General features: G+C 37.2%; 3 protein-coding genes across 5 annotated transcripts; 2 read left to right on the top strand and 1 right to left on the bottom strand.

The window, feature by feature from the left end:
* Window positions 1-4,414: 4,414 nt before the first annotated feature.
* fahd1 (fumarylacetoacetate hydrolase domain containing 1) lies at window positions 4,415-5,342 on the bottom strand. Its single transcript, XM_044101209.1, has one exon. It carries the CDS (start codon window positions 5,218-5,220, stop codon window positions 4,555-4,557), a length of 666 nt encoding a protein of 221 aa, XP_043957144.1. The 5' UTR covers window positions 5,221-5,342; the 3' UTR covers window positions 4,415-4,554.
* Window positions 5,343-6,203: 861 nt separating this feature from the next.
* Window positions 6,204-10,688, top strand: LOC122822498 (hydroxyacylglutathione hydrolase, mitochondrial-like). Of its 3 annotated transcripts, XM_044101212.1 has the most exons (10): window positions 6,204-6,220; window positions 6,306-6,362; window positions 6,855-7,039; window positions 8,355-8,419; window positions 8,544-8,661; window positions 8,762-8,870; window positions 8,976-9,079; window positions 9,522-9,623; window positions 9,732-9,811; window positions 9,928-10,688. In XM_044101212.1, exons 3-10 carry the CDS (start codon window positions 6,935-6,937, stop codon window positions 10,025-10,027), a joined length of 783 nt encoding a protein of 260 aa, XP_043957147.1. In that variant the 5' UTR covers window positions 6,204-6,220; window positions 6,306-6,362; window positions 6,855-6,934; the 3' UTR covers window positions 10,028-10,688. The 3 variants fall into 3 exon arrangements, with proteins under 3 accessions (XP_043957147.1, XP_043957146.1, XP_043957148.1); XM_044101211.1 differs by lacking the exon at window positions 6,204-6,220 and having other exon boundaries at window positions 6,309-6,464; XM_044101213.1 differs by lacking the exons at window positions 6,204-6,220; window positions 6,306-6,362 and adding an exon at window positions 8,035-8,197 and having other exon boundaries at window positions 6,900-7,039.
* Window positions 10,689-11,532: 844 nt separating this feature from the next.
* Window positions 11,533-15,154, top strand: LOC122822499 (hydroxyacylglutathione hydrolase-like protein). Its single transcript, XM_044101214.1, has 8 exons — window positions 11,533-11,928; window positions 12,168-12,232; window positions 12,699-12,816; window positions 12,897-13,005; window positions 13,155-13,258; window positions 13,592-13,693; window positions 14,003-14,082; window positions 14,271-15,154. The coding sequence occupies exons 1-8, from the start codon at window positions 11,824-11,826 to the stop codon at window positions 14,458-14,460; spliced, it is 873 nt and encodes a 290-aa protein (XP_043957149.1). The 5' UTR covers window positions 11,533-11,823; the 3' UTR covers window positions 14,461-15,154.
* The last annotated feature ends 130 nt before the right edge of the window (window positions 15,155-15,284 follow it).

Raw genomic sequence — 15,284 nt, forward strand, 5'->3', positions numbered from 1 at the left:
AAAGAAAAAAAATGGTGAAAAAATGCTATCGGAGCAATTACCATGTTGCTCCGATAGTATTACCTAAAACCCCCCCAAAAAACTTAATGCATAAGTTTTTTTTTTATTTGTCAAAGTCCTCATTTGTGTAATTATAGAACCACAGTTTTTATTGAAAGTGAAATAGCTTCATCAGCTTTCAAAACTATTCTTGTTCATCAGTGGGTTTTATTTTGGATTTCTACCAATAGACTGAAAAGTGTGGTATACCGGTATAGCTCTGCCCCCTCTCCACTAATGCCTCAAAATAATCAAATTGATTATCTTTAGAAGTCACCTAAAGTCTTTTTTTGTGCAATTTGATTTGAAGAAAGGCAACTTCTACCTGTGGGGTTTGTTGGTGAACAATACTGAACCAGCAGCATCATTAGGATCAAAAGGTACATATGTATAAAAAAATTACAAAAATAAAAAAAATAAAAAATTTACCGTACTATACCACATATGGTAAAATTCTGGCAACTACAGCTGCTGGTATTTTACCGTAAATTAGAGTTTTTCTTCTTCTTCTTTTTTTTTTTTTTTTTTTTTTACAGTGCAGCATGCAGTTTGGCTCTATCCACACCGGTGGTGGCACCATCATCCTATGGGAAGTCAGAGTTCGTGGAAAGATGGAGCTGAATGTGGGACAATACTGGAGGAAACCTTCTTAACAGCAGCAAAAGCAGGACAACAACCCCAAACAACAAGTGCTAAAATGGAATGGCTTAAATCATGTGCAATCAAGTCAAAGCCCGAACATAAATCCAACCAAAAACCAGTGGTAAGACTTGAAAACTTATGTTTACTAACGCTCTCCATCTAATCACCCTGAGCCTGGGCTGTTTGAAAGGGAAGGATGGGTCAACACAGTTTTCAGTGCTTTTACTGTCACTAAAATACATTAAAGTTTACTGCTGTCACATGAAAAGGAAAGGAAAAGTTCAAAAGGGTGGCACAAGGGTGCGAGGCACAACGTAAACTAGATCAACGGGCAAAAACTGTCAGTCTTCAGATGTTTGAAGGTGTTAGTGACATAAGTTAGCAGACATGAAGTTGTAATAGTGAGCAGTGGTTCTAAATTCCAACCAGGGGTTTTTAAATGTTTGTGGAATGACACAGTGTGAAAAATTTCAAAGGATGTGGATTTTTCTTTTTTCTTTTTTTTTTTGTAAAGCATGGTAATTATGCGTGAATATCAGTTACAGCCTGTCAAAACTTCAGGATACATTAGAAAAAAACAGTGGGCATGTGGTTAACGTGCTACAATAACACATTTACAGTCCTGACATGCAAGATAGCCCTTCTGCGTGTCTAGAAAATAACAAATTAAGCCAATTTGTAACCCTGTGAGCGTGATTCCCTGTGATGTTCCATGTCTTCCATGTCCTCTCTGACTCAGAGCCTCCTAAACTTCTGAGTGTTGGTGGTTGTGTCCTCAAAATAGCCACACCACAGACCCGTCTGGTGGCATTCAGAGCAGCACGCAAAGCCAGGCATCACAAATTGCCATTCCGAAAATGCAGACAGACAAGATGCAGATTGCCAGACAGCAAAGCACTTTGATTTTTTCTTCCAGAAAGAATCAAGCAGGCCTTCTTCTGCAAGAGAATGGGCAGTGTCAAGTGTCATTAATGGATTTATTCTAATAATTTAAGTTCACATAAGGTAACATTGAATTTCATCCAAATGACATTGAGTTATGTATTGAGTTATGATCCTTTGTCAAGGTTTTTGAACTTATATTAGTCGAATAATGGAACATTTTACTTTTGAGTAGAATTAATCCATGTTCCATTTATTATCAATCAAAGGCAACTGAACAGATGCGTGCTTGGTCTCAGTGCCTCAGCACTTTGCAGTTTTCTGGAAGTTTGATGCAGCTTATTGGAGCATAAAACCTAAAATCTGCTTCTTAATGATTGGTTCTGATTCTGGGGATGCCCTGTCTCATACTTAAAATGCGCATGTTTCAGATAATTTCAGATCATGTTCCGATATATTGGTCTATTTATGACTTATTGTAGGGAAGTGAAACGGGCTAAGAGTTACATTGTTAATAATAACTACACAGATGTTGATCTAACCATATCTCATTTAAATTCTCTTTGACTTTTGCTTAGATTTTTATGTTTACCTCACTTTTATTTATTTATAGGAATATTTAGATATTTACTGTTTTATATTTATTTTTAGTTGTCAGCCATAAATTTATTTATATTAATATAAATTAATATAGAATTTTATTTATATTGATAAATTTTATTTATATTGATAAACATCAATATAAATTATGTTTATATTGACATTTATTATACTTTTTATTGTTATCGTAGTGTATTTATATTTTGTTTCTTTACATGAACATTTGTTTGTTTTATTTTTTCTTTATTTTTAATAATGTTTAATTTTATTTAGTTTTTAGGAAGGTGTATTTTTTCTGGTATTAAAATAAATACTTTAATTTAATTTATTTTTACCTCTGTTAAAATCCTGTCTTGTGATTGTTTGATCCTCAACAATAACTTATGCAGGGACACAGTGCCAACGCTACGCTGACAGGTGTGTGAAAATGTCCTCTGATGTCTTCATTCCCCTTACAGGGCCACGGCTTGGCTCCGTTTTCTCCAGGCTGACGTCACCGTTGGCTTGTGTTAGATCGGAAACCTGTGGTCTCCGTGTAATCCAGGCTCCCCTCAGAAGAGTCAAATGTACCTTTGTGGGCCCGGGCTTGATGACAACATCCCCGGTTAATGTGGTGAGCGTTAAATCAGAGCCGGGCTCTGGCTTTGAAGCCTTTGTTAATAGCCGGGAGAAGGTAATACCTCCAGTCACACAAAAGAAGAGGAGTTGTATGATTCATATCTCATAAAAGACAACATCTGCTGTGGACATAAGTGACACAAAGCTCCACTCTTACTCTGTGGTGGGGGAAACTGGTCTGTGGATATGTTTCCCAGCTCCTAGCTCTTATTAAATTTTGTGATAAATGTTAGAATGATGGACACATGTGTTCCCTGACGACCAGGTGAGTCTTCCAGACAACATGCCCTACAGGTGAGGCATGATGATGTTTTCTGACTCAGGTTACAGAAAAGGAGCCTGGGACAGGTTGATGGAGACTTTGTTTGATGTTGAAAAGAGAGAAGCCCGTGGGAGAACAGCGGCCGAACCTGGGAAAGCTGTGAAAAGGCACCTCTCAACAATGTGATTATGTTATGTTAAAAGCACACATCAACATTGCTATTTAAGCACTGAGGAGTCGCTGATAATTTGTTACATGTTGGCATTGTTTTTCTCACTTTGAGCAGAGGATTGCGCGTGATTTAATACAACCATTGCAGGAAAACTGATCTCAGCAAATCCAGAACGTAGTAAAAGCTTTTCCAAACTTAAGCACAACCAAAGAGGATGATTTCGTAGCATGTGTCCTTAGAAAAAAAATCCTTTACCGATACAGCTATTTACAAAAATGAAGCTGAAAGCCAAACAAAAATTTCTGGAAATGCAGTGAGGGTTTGATTTTGTAAGTTTGCTCACTTGCAACGAAACAAAAAGTCTCTTTTTAAAAAAAAGACAAAACACTAAAAAAATGCATTTAGTCATAAACAGAGAGCGAATTAACCAAAGATCTGAAAAAAGTACATTTCATAGAAGTTCAAATTGATTTGCATGTCACTGAGTGAAAGAGGGTGATTGATTCCCAACAAAACATGGGTTAGCACTTGGCTTTGAGAATGTGTTTTATTGGCAAGCATTGCAGTGAGATGGTTTTATAGTTGGTCACCATGTTTGCACACATCGGGGATTTTGCCGCTCTCCTTTATCCATCCTGCAATCCTTCAAGGTTTTTGGCAGCAGCTTGGCACCTCAGAGCCTCAGCTTTCAATACACATGTACTGTAAGATGAAATCTGGAGACTGTCCATACTTTACTAATCTCTTTAGCCACAATTTTATTGCTTTTAAGGTGAATTTTGCCACTTCTCTTAAAATCTTTGTCTGATTGTAGGATTAGAAAGCTGGACAGTGTCGGTTTTAATTAATTTTAACTATGTAAAAATGAGTACATTTCTTTATATTTTCTAGAAATTTAGGATCAAATTAGTTGGAGGAATGGAAATGTATTGAAGTAACTTAAAGGAATACCTAAAATAATTTCATGCCACAAAAATCTTTTTTTTTTATTAAAAAACAATCCTGGAATCAGAAAAAGAATCACGTGTAAAAAAATTATTAATTTTACTTATAGTTGAATTTCAGACAATGAATCTTTGTAATAAAGCACTTTATCAAAGTGTTTGTCAACATTCTTAAATCTCTGCTGATATATAGTCCATTAAAAGATGTTTATATCCTTGACCCAGATTTGAGTTCAGTCAACAATACAAAATAATAGAAGAGTCAGGCTTAGATTAACCTGATCACGCAGCAATCTCTAAATCAACCAAATCCCAATTAGGGAAAATAATCATAGTTTGTGGCTCAGTGTTGCCATCTGCTGGTTTCTCTCAGTCAGTTTGCGGATTTCTTCCTCCTAGTGGTCTGGTCTCTCCACTTTGAAATTTATAGTAACTACGTCCTCGATGCCAGCCTGCAGCTCATCGTGCTCCTGCACGGCGGAGACCCCTTTAGGGGTCCCGGTCAGGATGAGATCCCCCTCTTCCAGGCTGATGAATTCGCTAATGTAGCTGATCAGATAGGGTACCGAGAAGATCATCTGCGAGGTGCAGCCGCTCTGCCGAAGCTGGTCGTTCACTTTCAGCCAGAGCTTGACGTTCCCCGGGTCAGGGATGCGATCTTTAGGGATGAAGTCGCTGACAGGGCAGGAGGTGTTGAAGGCCTTGGCCAGGGTCCAGGGCAGACCCTTGGACTTACACTTGTCCTGGATGTCCCGGGCTGTCATGTCCAAGCACAGCGCGTACCCCGCTACGTGCTCCATGGCGGCGGACTGGGGAATGGCTGTACCCCCTTTGCCGATGACCACCCCTAACTCCACCTCGTGGTGCAGGTTGCTGCTGTAGAGAGGCACCAGGATGGGGGAGCCCTCTCTCACATATGCAGATGGCGGTTTCAGGAACAGGACAGGCTCTGTAGGAATGGCGTTTTTAAGCTCTTTTGCGTGTTCTGCGTAGTTTCTCCCCACGCAAATTATCTTCCGTCCCCATTCCCAGAACCGAGAAATATTCCGTGATGCCATCATGGGCAAACTTTAGCTTAGTGGGTGTAGCTTGACAGGTCAGCCCTGGAAACTTTGACCGACCTTAAGTAAAACCATAGACATATAGGAATTAGATGCCGCTCTTGCTTCGCTTACCCGAAGAGACGACGCTTCAGCAAGCCCGCCATATTACGAGTGGCAGGTTTGCCTTTGAAAGAAGGAAAGAATTTCAGTTCATTCAGGTTGGGTACACACTGGAAAGGTTGGGTACACACTGGAAAGGTCCCCAATACATTGCAGGTCAACACAAGACACACACACATATGGATTGAGAGGACCATATTATCCAAAGAGAATATGGAGAACAGGCTGGGACTTGAACCCAAAATCTTCTTGTTGCAAGGCAACTATGCTAGCTGTTAAACCATGCAGCCCAAATTTTAGAACTATCTGGAAATCAAAACAATTTGTTTGTGAAAATATACTATCCATCCATTTCTCCACACAATTCTTCTCTCTGTACATCAGTCAATTTATATATTTGTGAATCACTTTTTTTCTGTCTACTCACCTATATCTACACTACTTTTACACCCTTTTATCCATACAGGGTTATTTTGGGTTATAGTACATTTACAAGCAACAACGATTTTAAGGTGAATAGAATAAATAAATAAATCAGTAAGATAAAATAAAAAGATGCAATGAAATGAAAATGAACAAATCCAACTGAATATAACAAAATCAAGTACACTGACACAAATATTATCTAATAATAAAAAAATAAGTTTAGGACTTATTGAATTAACTCTAACACTAACAATATGGCGGCGACGTCTCAACCAGGAGGTTATGCGGAGTCTAACGCGCCTGTATCTATACCAAGTTCTATGCCAAAGAACTTGATCATCAACCTACGGCAAGCCAGAGGAAACTTATACGTAAATAAAACTTGAGAACAAAGCCATTCATTTTCATATTTGATCTGTTTATGACGTAAATATTTGTCACATAAATGTTTATCACGTAAACAAAATAAACGGTAAGTGTTGATCAAATGCGTAGCTACAGACTGATTATCATTATTTAGACAAAAATACCTTCAAGATTTGATTGGTAATGTCTAGGAGGATGGCGCTGATAAGGAGGCGGAGGCGGAACTGAACCAAAACCAAACTTTTCTGGTTAGTTCGGCCGTGATAAGATTTTAGTAACTGTAATGTTAATCAAGTCACTTGTGGGGAGTGCCTGCACTCTGATAGGAGCAGCTACAGCAATAAAGTTTGGTATGTCCGAAATCTTTGATAGTTGGCTAGCATGTTAGCCTGATTAAATTCGATGTCACGTCCTTAAATGTTGATGATGTGTTTATGTTTGTGTCTCCAGTGAGGCGAGTGAATACAGCTGGCCTTTCTCTGTATTGTTATGACAATACTTATTTATAAAATCTGATACAGTGAAGTTGTAACTGATGTTCAAATATTAACTAAAAAGTAACCCGATTGTGTCTTTAAAGAGGAAGCTTTAGCTAACGTTTAATTTTAGGGTCGTCAACACGCCGTTCGTATACTTTTACTTTTAATATCATAAAATATGTTTTAATGAGCAAACTGCGGTCACAGTATAAAGTCAGAGTGTTTCTATCAACACATGTGGTCTTGTGTCCTTCCATGAAGCACCTGTGGAAGTGAAAGCCCAGACAGCCGCTCTCCTTCACAGCACGGTGAGGAAATCCCACCTGGTCCAACAAGCCAACATGAGGGTCGAACTTCTGCCGGCGCTCAGTGACAACTACATGTATCTGCTGATCGATGAAGAGTCAAAAGAAGCTGCCATTGTTGATCCAGTGGAGCCAATAAAGGTCTGTATTTATGATGGCAAATGAAATGTGTAGGTAAAGTTTTTGAAAAGCAGCATAAGCTGGTTTTATGTGGTTTTGCAAACCTTTTCTTTGAAAATCATTTTATTCCTTTATCCTTGCATAGGCTGATGAAATATTAAATTTATATATTTCTCTTGGAACTTGAGAACTATTTCTGTCTCGGTGAATCAAACATGAGAGAGATACTGTAAGCTGTGTGGCTATGATACAGTAGCCACACAGCTTCTGTGTGGCTTAACATAATAATAGCTTTATTATGTTATTAATAAAGCTATTAATAACATAATAAGCTTTATGTTATTAAAGCTTTATGCTTTAATTACATAAAGCATGGGAATCTCTGCAACTTTTGAAAATAAAGGGATTTTGAGAGGATGACTCAGTCAGTCAAGTGACTGGAGTAAAATCAGCAACTGCGGGCTCATTGATATTAACACATCTGCTTCAAAAAGCATTTTAAATTTGACCTTAGAACAGAGAATGAATGAGAAAGTATCCAAAGTCCAAAGAGAAAGTTTGAACTAACTTCAGATAACTTGGAGAACCATTAATCACGCTGAAGACCAGCTGCAGACATGTTGATTTAATACCTAGTTTTAGATTAACTTAAGAAGTGAGTGTGCATGGTTGTTTGCCTTGTGTCTTTCTGTTTGTTCTGTGACGTTCTCCACCTCTCACCCTATGACAACACAGACAGACTCTAGACCCAGCCCTCTTCCACCCTACAGCAGACGAGGCCGTAGAAATTGATAGATGATAAATAAGATTTTTTTTTTTCTTGGCGGAGGGTGTTCAATATGTTTTTTAATGTGTCTTTGTTTAAACACTACTACATTAAGGACCGAATATCCCCAGTGTGCCATTACATTTTGAAGAGAAATGTTAATAAACCATTCATATGTTATGGGTTTTATTTTTTCAGTCTCTTATTTTTCTGTTGTGTTTTTTTGTTTGTGTGTTTTTTTTTCATTTAGATGTGTTAAACAAGTGGGATGCTGGATGTTTAGGACTGGAGATGGTCATCCCCGGTCTATGCAGTATATAATGTAAACACCTCGTATGCTCAGTGTCTTTGAACACATTCAAGGCTCTATTGACACAAACTCCTTTTACGTCTTAAAATCTTCTTCACACCAGGTGACTCAACCCGACATAAAAAGCCTCCACTATCAGTCTTTCCTTGCTTGATTCACAGCACGATTGAATCCCATTTTAGCTCTCACCAGCCGTTTTTGCGCCACTAACATAACCTTACTCTTCAACATAACCTCAGTTCTTTTTCTGTCTTCATCAGGTTGTGGAAGCTGTCAGAAAGCATGGCGTTAAACTCACAACCGTTCTGACCACCCATCATCACTGGTATGCTTCATATTAACGTTTAGCATTAACAAGTTTAACCCATGTACCGGCCTTACACAGTTCAGGCTTTTTCCATCCATGCATGTTTTATACCTGCAACTCGCCTCTTCTTCTGCTCTTGTAGGGATCATGCAGGTGGAAATGAGAAGATGGTGAAGCTGATGCCGGGGCTGAAGGTCTACGGAGGAGATGACAGAGTTGATGCAATAACAAAGAAAGTTTCCCACTCAAACACCTTCAAGGTAAGAGTGTAGCATTGTTCTTTTCTTATTATAATACTACAGTAAGCTCCCCCCGGCTAAAGAGCTTATCTTTTATTTGTTTTTTTATTTTCTTTTAAAGCTTGGCTCACTCAATGTGAAATGCTTGTACACACCCTGTCACACAACCGGCCACATCTGTTACTATGTGACTAAAGAAAGCAGCTCTGAGCCACCTGCTGTTTTCACAGGTTTGCAAATGCTGTGACCTTTCTTACACGTTTTGGTTAAATGCAATATAAGTTGCATCCCTCTCTCTTGTTTTTTTTTCTTTTTCTTTCTTTTTCAACATGCAGGTGACACGTTATTTGTGGCCGGCTGTGGTAAATTCTTCGAGGGTACGGCAGAGCAGATGTACAAAGCCTTGATTGAAATCCTGGGACGTCTTCCCCCTGAAACGGTAAATGTCGCACCGTGTAAATCAAATATTTGTGTATTTACTTGGGATTTTACATGATAACCTGACACAAAGTGGTTATTCATAACTGTGGAACTGAAATAAGAATAATGCACTATTTTTAAAAGTTTATGTTAGAAATTGTAATAACAAAAATAAATCTGAATCTGAAAAACAGATCCCATCTATCTGTATTTTAATCTACTTTACTACATTATCCAAACTGTACTGATGGAATGTTCATGATAATTTCACACTGTTGTACTTTAAAATATAAACACATCATTGCTGATTTTTTTTCCCTCCAATGAATCTTAAAAGGTAGACTACTTGAAACAATAAGATATCCTAAGCTTTTATTGTTTTTTTGTTGTTGTTTGCAACATAACCTGATAGTTTCTCGTTGCTATCACAGGAGGAACCTAACGTCTGTTTTGCTTTGTAGCGTGTTTACTGTGGCCATGAGTACACGGTCAGCAATCTGAAATTTGCACGCCATGTTGAACCGCATAATGATGTCATTCAGAAGAAGCTTGCATGGGCCAAGGTACTGGACTTTTGTGCCATCGCTTCAATCAGATGTCTAAAAAAAAACATCCCAGTCTTTGCAAAGATTAAAGCTTCCTGTGTGTTTGCTTTTTCTTTTTTTCTGCAGGAGAAATGTAGTGATGGAGAGCCAACTATCCCGTCCACTTTGGCAGATGAATTTACATTTAATCCCTTTATGAGAGTGAAGTATGCACAGCCTGACTGAGCACTTGTTCAATTAGAGGATTGGAGTTTATTTAAAAGCTAAAAAAAGAGGTGTTTTTTTTAAAACTCACTCTTATTCACTTTGATGTTTCTTTTAGAGAGAAATCTGTTCAAGACCACGTGAAGAAGACCGATCCCATTGAAACCATGAGAAGCCTTCGGAAAGAAAAAGACAGCTTCCGGGTCCCGAAGGAGTGAAGTTCAGTGTGTTCCTGTTTTTACCCTCTTAAAGCACTGCAGGTTCTACATCATATTAAATAATAACTACAATTCAACCTCAACACCATTTAAAATAGATCCACTACATTTACCCCTCACTGAATGTACCCAGTTATACCACTTTAGACTCAGATGTATGAAATTACTAGATGTTCTCATCCTGTTTTGTGAGGTTTGTTTGACTGATGGTGATGGGACTGGTTTGGAGAATATATGGCTTTAAGAGATGAATTTATTGTAATTTGTAAATGCTTAAAAATATATTAATATATTGCTGTACTAACAGTTTCATTCAGTGTTTAAATTGGCCCATTTCATAAAACAGGGAGCCGTGTAAGGAACAATCAGCCATATGTGTTCATAGTAAGTGGATTTCATATGAAGTAATAATCTCATTTAAGATCAACATTGTTTTATTCTGATTGCCTTTGTATTGATTCTATATTTGCTTTAAGCCTCATTTGAGTAAAATGCAGCAGAACTAGACAGAATACTTAATTTCTCATTTTATTACGAGTGGTTGGTGTTGTCAGCATTACTTGTTAGATTTCCTGAGTGTTTGTAAACCACAATCTAAAAAGAGCACCGCATGATGTTCTTTGGAAAAAGCAATAAAACACATCTGCTGGAAGAAAGTCAATGGAAGGATGTTTTCTGATGTATCAGAAATCTGTTTTATAAGACAAGGTACTTCTTTGGTGGCTTTTGTGTGCATGTATGTGTGTGCTGAAATATGTCTAATAGTTGCAAGGAAGCAAATAGAATTGGACATTTTTTTTACCCTTCAACTTGTCAACTTGACTGTCGGGTCAAATTGATCTGAACAGTATGTAATATGTAGATGCAGGGGCGTTGCAAATGTGTAAAATGAACCATTTTCAATTTATATAGAATGTATCTATTAAGACAAATAGAAATCATTTCATGCATAAAAATACTTTCAACTATTTGTAAAATATTTTTAAATTTTAAAACAGGTCAATTTGACCCGCAACATAAAAGGAGGGTTAAATATACTTAATGACTCTAAGAGAATAAATGTTTTTTGTTTGTTTTTTTGTAAATTTAAAATTGATCTCTATACTAAATAAGTCCCTGTAGGTGTTTACCAGTGTGATTCTATTTTATTACGCATAACTTGATAAACTTGTAAATTAAATGTGAATCAAGTAATTCATACCTAATCCTAAATTAAATGACTGCGGCTGATTTCCCAATTTGTAAAAACATAGATGTCATGCTTTTTAATGCATTTATTTTTCAACAATTTTTGTTAAGCTGAGGTGGCTGATTATGATTTGGGCCTCTTACAGCCTTAAGCTCTGACTGACATCATGTGAAAAGAAATTATACTAATTTTTAAAGCCCAATATAAACACTCAGCAATAATTCTAGCTGATATGCAGTGAATATTTCTGTGATTTTTACCAAATTAGGTATTCCTCTTAAGGGTTGGATTTCTCTGACTCGATTAAAATGTCTGTGTTATGACGTTTGACTCAATGGCTTTATTAGGTCACGATAACTTCCTGGTCTGAATGCAAAACTGAGCTTTAAAAACTTCACCTTTTGTTAGTCGATGCGCTTTGATTAAATTATTGTCAAACAAGCTGGAGAAAGCGTTTAACCTAGTTAATAACCTAGCTGGGTTTTCAAAGTGTGGTATACAGTGTGGATTGGTTAATAACCAATTAGCACAGATATTGCAGGAGGTGTGTTGTTCTGGTTTGCGGAAACGTCGCGTGCCAGGGTGCGTGCATGCGCGCGTGAGAGCCATGAAGGTGAAGGTGATCTCCATCCTGGAGGACAACTACATGTACCTGGTGATAGAGGAGCAGAGCAAGCAGGCCATAGCCGTGGACCCCGCTGTACCTCACCGGGTGAGACGTGAAAGGGATTCACAGTGGAAGAGAAAATAATCACACTTTTAAAAAAATTGTATTACATTTTTAATTGAGAAAAATGTATCGATAGGAACACATTGAAGTGACATATTTTGCAAATAATAATAAAAAAGCCAACTATAACAAAAAATTTATTTATTTTTGCCTTTTGTCATTTTACTTGTGCTTCTTTAATGTAATGGCTAACTATTTTTATTTTTTATTTTTTTTGACAGCTGCTGGAAATTGTCAAAAGAGAAGGCCTGTTTCTCATTGCTGTTCTCACAACGCATTATCACTGGTAAGATTAGAAAATGGGTCCAAACAAACTGCACATATTCAGTCCCTTATCATTTTAATTTGACAAATTATCTATTTTTATTCAAGTGTGATTAGCTGAGCCATAGCTCATATAGAATTTGATGAGCTGAGTAGCTTAGTTACATACCTACATTATCTTATTAAGAGTAGTTAGTGGTGCTTATAGTGTAGGAACAATATTCAGAAATATTTGTAAATTTGTTCTTCTTGGAAGCGTAGTATAGACATAGTTCCTTTCTGACTGCCCATCTACAGATGTTACTCTCCAGCCTAGGCTTGTGAAAATAACATCTCTGTCATTCCCTGGAAACAGTATGATGGAAAGTGTCAGCAGTTTTGAATCCATAACTTTTTAAACCTCAGTATACCCTAATATACTGAGGTAGGTAACTGCATCATATTTGTTCAACTGAGCTATTTTTCTTTGTTTTCATTTGTCCTTCCAGGGATCACGCTCGTGGAAATGAGGCTCTGGTGAATGAGGTTCCTAACCTCAAGGTTTATGGGGCGGATGATCGGATCAAGGGGCTCACAGATAAAGTCACAGACTCTCAGGAACTGAAGGTAAACAGACGTCGCCTTTGACACTAAAATCATTTACCAATCAGGGTTGCAGTTTATGACGATATTTTCTCCATTTACAGTTTAACTCTATCAATGTGAAGTGCCTGTTCACTCCTTGCCACACCTCTGGTGATATGTGCTACTACATCTGGGAGGATGAATGCACAGACGCGCCCGCTGTGTTCACAGGTCTATGTTTCTAATCGTAAAGGGCTGGATAACCAGTTAAATCTCTCATTTCTTGCATTAAGAAATTACCACTAGCTGGTTTTGTTCAATGAAAAAGGGAGAGGCACCATAGTTGTCTTTGTCATCTAGTTCTCTCATTTGGCTTTCAGGAGACACATTGTTTATTGGTGGATGTGGGAGGTTTTTGGAGGGCACAGCAGAACAGATGCACCACAACCTCACCAAAGTGATTGCTTCCCTACCTCAAGAAACAGTGAGTTAGTCAAACACACACACAAAATATCCTACTACTTCATTTTAGGCTGACACACTGTCACTGTTTATTGGCATAGAGATCAGGGATGGCTACAGCTGCATTGTTGAAATCCTTCCAGTTTCTTCTGACAGGAAGTAATGTGGAAAGCTCCAATGTTGCCAAAAGTGGTGGTGTGTCTGATATTCTCTTTAACCACAAACATTTTTCCTAATATGCTCAAATCAGTTGGGAAACTTTCAAGCACAACAGACAGTGTGTTGAATTCTTGATGCACCAAAGAAAACCTCTCCAAGAATCTGTTAAAAGTATATATATATTTTTTAAAAACAGAAAGTGTTCTGTGGACATGAGAACACTATCAAGAACCTAAAGTTTGCACTGCTGGTGGAGCCAGAGAACGAGAAGGTTAAAGAGATGCTGAGCTGGGCCAGGGTGAGTAAAATACATCAAAAATGTTAAATAATGATACTGTTTATAATTATTTACTTTAGTTCAATGCATATACATTTCTATAGCCTTTTTGGTTAAAAAAACAAACAAACTAACAAAAAAAAAAAAATTGTTTGTTTAGAAAAGATTTTTGTGTTTATTTCTCATAGTTGTTAAAATACTGCTTAGTATAAATTAATTTAGTCATTTCTTAATAATCTATGACATAGTAATAGTGTTAGGTGCTCTGCATATAATTGAATCTTTTTTTATTTATTTTTTCCATATGCATGCTTTGCTCTCCATTGCTAGGCAAGAGATGATGACGACAAACCCACTGTACCATCCACACTAAAGGAGGAGTTTGATTACAACCCTTTTCTCCGCCTCTCGTGAGTTTTTATGTTTAGCTCATATACAGTGTTTATGGAACACGAAAGGTACACCTAGATGAGTATTTTTTTTAAGTGAAACGATGTAGAAACATTTCTTAAAATTGCTTTAGCTTTTAATATAAGAAGAATGTGAGCTGGAATGTTCAGTTTCTGTGTTTTTAATTTGTCCTAATTTATTATTACAGGGAGAAAGCAGTGCAGAAATTTACTGGGAAGATGGAGCCGGTAGAGGTGATGAGAGTCCTGAGAAAGGAAATGGATAAATTTAAGAAGCCCAAGGAAAGACTTCCGCCTCAAGCCATGCTGGCTTTGCAGTGGGGTTTGCTCATGAGCTCTAAGGACCATTTAAGTCCAGCAATCAAAGACAGTGACTGAATGTTGTATCACGCTAAAGACCGTGGCAGCCCTGTAGCTGTCTCTCTTAAATTAAGAGATATTAGTGGGATTTTATTTTTGTTATGAATCAGCATTTTTGCACATTTACCACAAGGTAAATCCCTATAAATCCCTGTTCTACAAATCCCTGTTTGCTTCTGTGGCTCATAATCGGTGGTCAGATCCATTCATCCAAAGCAATACTAATAAATGTGAAGTCTGAATGTGGAGTAAATGCCTAAATGTACAGGATGAGTTATTTTTATAAATGTTTTTAGACAATGTTCAGAAGCCCAAATATTAGTTCTGATTTGATTATGCAGAACATTTTATCGGTAGAAAAGTCTTGACATTAAAGTGAAATTTAATGCAACAAAAATTACATATAAATATTAAAACACAAAAATGTCACAAGGCAATAGAATATTTACTGTGAACTTAGCATGGGCTGATGAGATTCATGCTATATGATATCGGTTCATAGTATTCTGATGCAAATATTTAAAACAGTTCGAATTGCTTTTATTTAATGCAAATAAAAAATTCCTATTGCTTTATCCACGTGGGCCGAAATCGTCAAGTTAGAAGTACTCAAAAGTTTTTTTTTTAAGCTGCAGAGGTAAAGTCATTGTGAATTGCTTTTTGTTCTGCCTGCAGCTAAACATGCCATGTTTGAATAAAATGAACAAAGTAGTCTGATTGTTGAAGAAATATGATCTCAAAGTTGCATCAATCTGGAAAAATGAAAGAAATTGCCTAGATGCCTTATTTTAAAAAAGGGGCATATTCTTTACCAATTCTTTTTAGGTTGGTTTCTACATTTC

Source organism: Gambusia affinis, linkage group LG19 (assembly GCF_019740435.1).
Source record: "Gambusia affinis linkage group LG19, SWU_Gaff_1.0, whole genome shotgun sequence".
NCBI lineage: Eukaryota > Metazoa > Chordata > Actinopteri > Cyprinodontiformes > Poeciliidae > Gambusia > Gambusia affinis.